This window comes from Peromyscus leucopus, chromosome X (assembly GCF_004664715.2).
Source record: "Peromyscus leucopus breed LL Stock chromosome X, UCI_PerLeu_2.1, whole genome shotgun sequence".
In the NCBI taxonomy this organism is placed as follows: Eukaryota; Metazoa; Chordata; class Mammalia; order Rodentia; family Cricetidae; genus Peromyscus; species Peromyscus leucopus.
The window spans coordinates 89,444,519-89,448,431 of record NC_051083.1 but is presented as its reverse complement, the minus strand read 5'-3'; the positions used below and the strand labels follow the sequence as shown (position 1 = coordinate 89,448,431).

General features: G+C 46.3%; 1 protein-coding gene across 1 annotated transcript; it reads right to left on the bottom strand.

Moving 5' to 3' along the window:
- Positions 1-965: 965 nt before the first annotated feature.
- LOC114683880 (signal peptidase complex subunit 3-like) lies at positions 966-2,532 on the bottom strand. The gene is given in 2 exon segments (XM_028858245.2): positions 966-2,208; positions 2,210-2,532. Coding segments are annotated over 2 exon segments (543 nt in total). The 5' UTR covers positions 2,384-2,532; the 3' UTR covers positions 966-1,839.
- Positions 2,533-3,913: the final 1,381 nt, after the last annotated feature.

Here is a 3,913-nt window from a genome sequence, read left to right as displayed (position 1 = left end):
CTAAAGCCTTCCACCTCCAGAATTCTATTCCACACCCATGTGTTCTGTTACCATGTCCACCCCCTCCTTTAAAGCCTCTGTTTACTCCTTTCCTGGGTCCCTTACTGGTCACTTGGCAACCACATACACTCATTCCCCCCAAAATACACACATGTAAAACTTAGATGCTGAGATCTCCTTTAGGAATATACCTAAAGGACCTTATATCCTACCACAGAAACACTTGCACATCCATGTTTACTGCTCCTGTCTTAACAATAGCAGAAAAGGGTCATCCTAGATGTCCATCAGGGGATATGAAAACGTTCATATACACAATCTAGCTTATGCAGCCACAAGAAAACATGCATTATTTGTCTTGTTGAGACTGTGATGCCTCACTAATATATTTCAATTTCACCCATTTCCTAGACAATCACACCTTATTTATGCTGCATAAGTTAGATTGTGTATATGTACCACATTTTCATATCCCCTGATGGACATCTGGGATGACTATTTTCTGCTACTGTGAAAAGAGCAGCAGTAAACATGGATGTGCAACTGTTGGTGTGGTAAGATATAAAGTCCTTTGGGTATATGCCCAGGAATGGTATAGCTGGGTCACAGAGCAGTTCAATTTTCATGTTTTGAGAAGCCTCCATACTGATTTCCATAGAGGTTACATAGTGCTTCTTGAAATAATAATAATGTGTCGTCACTGATGGTGAAACTATAGTGTTTCTCCTTGCTTAAATTATGGTTTCATCCTTCTGCTTTCATATCACCTGTGCTTTTTAACCCTTCCCAGCCCTCTCTTTCCCTTGAAGCTGCCCTGTAAATGCTATCTTGGAGATTACTGATTTTCCCACAGCAGAAAAAAAATATCAAGTCATATATTTAATCATGTACTTCTATATGTATAATATTTAACTTATTTTGGATATATTTGGATTTTATACTTCTAAAGAAAAATACACAGAGAGTGAAAGGAAATACTATTTCTATAGCAGGTTTTATTTACAACTTGAACACAAGCTACTTTTAGGTAATATCGGAAACATCAAGACAAAAGGTTTCAGGGTTACAAAAACACAATGGAAATTATAATGAAATTGTACTACAACGTCATCTCAGGCATAAGAGATGGAATAGACTCAGGCAACCAGAATATCTGAGCTCGAAGTTTGACTCCATTCGTAGCTGGCTATTTTAGCTTGGATTCCCCAAGTTTCAGCGTTTCACATTCTTCATCTGCAAAGAGTCTATGTTTGTATTATATACATCACTAGATTATTGGCAATAAAATACAAGAGTTTGTAAATTGAAATTTTAATATGAGTATTAACTCCAAAACTTATGAAAATGGAGACTTTCCGAGAATTGTACTCAATTAGCAACTAGTGGCAGTAAGTATACACATGGAAACAAGCTTCAGTCAGTGGGAAGTCATGCAAACATGTTCAGCTTTCAAGGACAATGTAAAAAATTATTTTTAAAAATACGTAAAACATGAAACCTTTTGTAGGGAAAACCTGGAAAGACCAATATTTCTTAGACACACAGCCATTAAAGGTGTTACAATGACTTGCATATTAAAGATGTATTCACTTTTCAGAAAAAGTTATTAGTCACCTTATTTCCACCACTGATAGCATCTAACAAATAATCATATTAGCTGTTTTTCAGGAACCAAGCATGCTTTAACAAGAGATGAACAAAAGACTGCTTCTAAATCACATTCAATGTGAACATGCACGAATGCTACAAGTAAAGTAACTGATTATTATAACACGAGTTCCTTCAGATTCTTGACAATTTTTAACTACGATTCCTTAACACAGACACAGAGAGAGTTCTTCAAAAAGTCGTGGCAATTTCATACGAGTCCGGAAATGGGACAGACACGCGTCCAGATCCAGTCACAAGAGGCAGAATCCCAGCAATCGGGATAACTTGCCAGGACAGAGTCAAAGTGACATTCCTGTTTCCCTTGAGACCGTGCCCGTCGTCAAAGAAAAAATACTTGCTTTTGACATCTTTCAGGTCCAGCTTGGGGTTCTCGCCTCGCAGAAGGATCTTGTCCCAGAGGACCACCTGGTTCACAGCGTTGCTTTTCGTGGAATATTCTGCCGAGAGGTACAGGAAGAGCTGCTTGACGTTCCAGTCGAAAGTCTTCTCCAAATCCGCAGAGATGTGGAACGTGATGAAGCCCAGGTCGCTTTTTTTTCCTGGGTCCGGTGAAGTCTTCCACTTTTTTGAGCAGGATCCTGGAGACGTGCAGGCGCACAGGCGCGCTTCTGTCTTTGAAGGCGGTGGTGAGGATGCAGCCCAAGGTGAGCGCCGCCATGACGCTCAGCGTGAAGGCGAACAGCGAGTTCGCCCGCGACAGCAGGGTGTTCATCTTGCGGCTCAGCCGGCGGCTCCCTCCACGCGGGCTCCACTGGCGCTCGCTGGCTGCCTGGCTCGGGCTGGCTGGCTGGGCACGGCGGGCGGCGTGCAGTCTGCTCGCGTCCCCTCCGCCTGCCCCTGGCTCGCGCAGAATGCTGGGTGCGCGCACGCGTCCCTGGAGCGCGCACCGCCACGATGCCTTTTCTTTCTTTCTCCCCCCACCCCCAAGTCACTGGTTAACCCTACAACCACTGTCTGCTGAGAGTCTAAGGCGTTTGGAGCATCTGATAGAAAACAGCAGCACCGTATCTCTGCGTGACTAAATAAGCCCGGAGGGCTTGAGCTGCTTCATCCCCCACACCCAGACACAGTCACTGAAGGTCCCATCTGCGCCCCTCAAAGCCCTGTCCAGGGACCCCCCTCCCTCTGCACACTGCTGCATCATGGCTTCCATACATCCTAGCCCCTCCCCTGGCCTTCTGCAACAGGCTCCTGAGGGCTGTACCCCCTCCCCCACACACACACACACACACTAACTCATCCTGCCTCTCTGCAGTCCATTCTCTGCACAGAGAGCAGCCATCACCTATGGGTCATGTCCCTCCCCTACTGGGATCCTCCACACCCAAAATACGGACAGAGCGTCAAATGTGTGGCCCAGACTCTGTGCTGCATCTGCCCTTCCACCTCACCCCATCAGCCTGTGTGTTGTCTGCCAGGCTCCAGCCACTGGGCTTGCCCTCTGCTCCAGGATCAGCTGGAGCACACAGTGCAAGCACACCAAGACCTGGCCTGTCTGTGCTGGCTTCTTCACTCAGCCGCTTCCAGGAAAGGCCTTCGCTGACAACTCTCTGTGTTATTTCCCTCTAACATAATCCCCACAGAAATTGCCTGGTTAATGGTTTTCTTACACAGTTTTGCCAGTCTACTATGGTGACTGATCCAGGACCCTTCCTATCCTGTTTTTTGTACTGCTTTCCCAGTGCCTCAGGCAGCGCTTTATATACACATTGTAAGCATTGTGGCTTGGATGGAAAAGTGTTCTGGCGATTGGGAGCCAAGAAATACCAAGTGTCACAGTAAGCATTGCAGCTTACAGCCCTGCTCCAGGGAAAGGCTTCCCCAGTGTAACAACTCTGCTCCGCTAGGGGAGGGTTTCCCCGCGGCTCCGCTCCGCTCAGCTCAGCTTGTCTCTGCTCAGGTGAAAGAAGGTCTCACCCAAACCTCCTTCAAGAGACTTATTGGGAGGGAGGAATCCAGGAGAGTGGCTGCCTCTGCCTTGGTGGAAGGCAGCAGGGAAGGGGCCACAGCAAAGTGAACAGACACAGGGCTTGTATAGGGCTTCTTAGGGGCGGAGTTTTTCCAGGGAGAAGATTTTCAGGCGGAAATTGGTCAGATTTCAGTCCTTGAACCCAGAGTAGCTAGATCTTGTGCTCAGAGATTGGTTACTTTTCTGCTTAGTTGGTCAGGGACAGAAAAGGCTCTGGTTTCAGGGCCAAAGTGTGTTTCTTTTCCTTGACCTTTTTGGCCTTTTGGCTCTAAT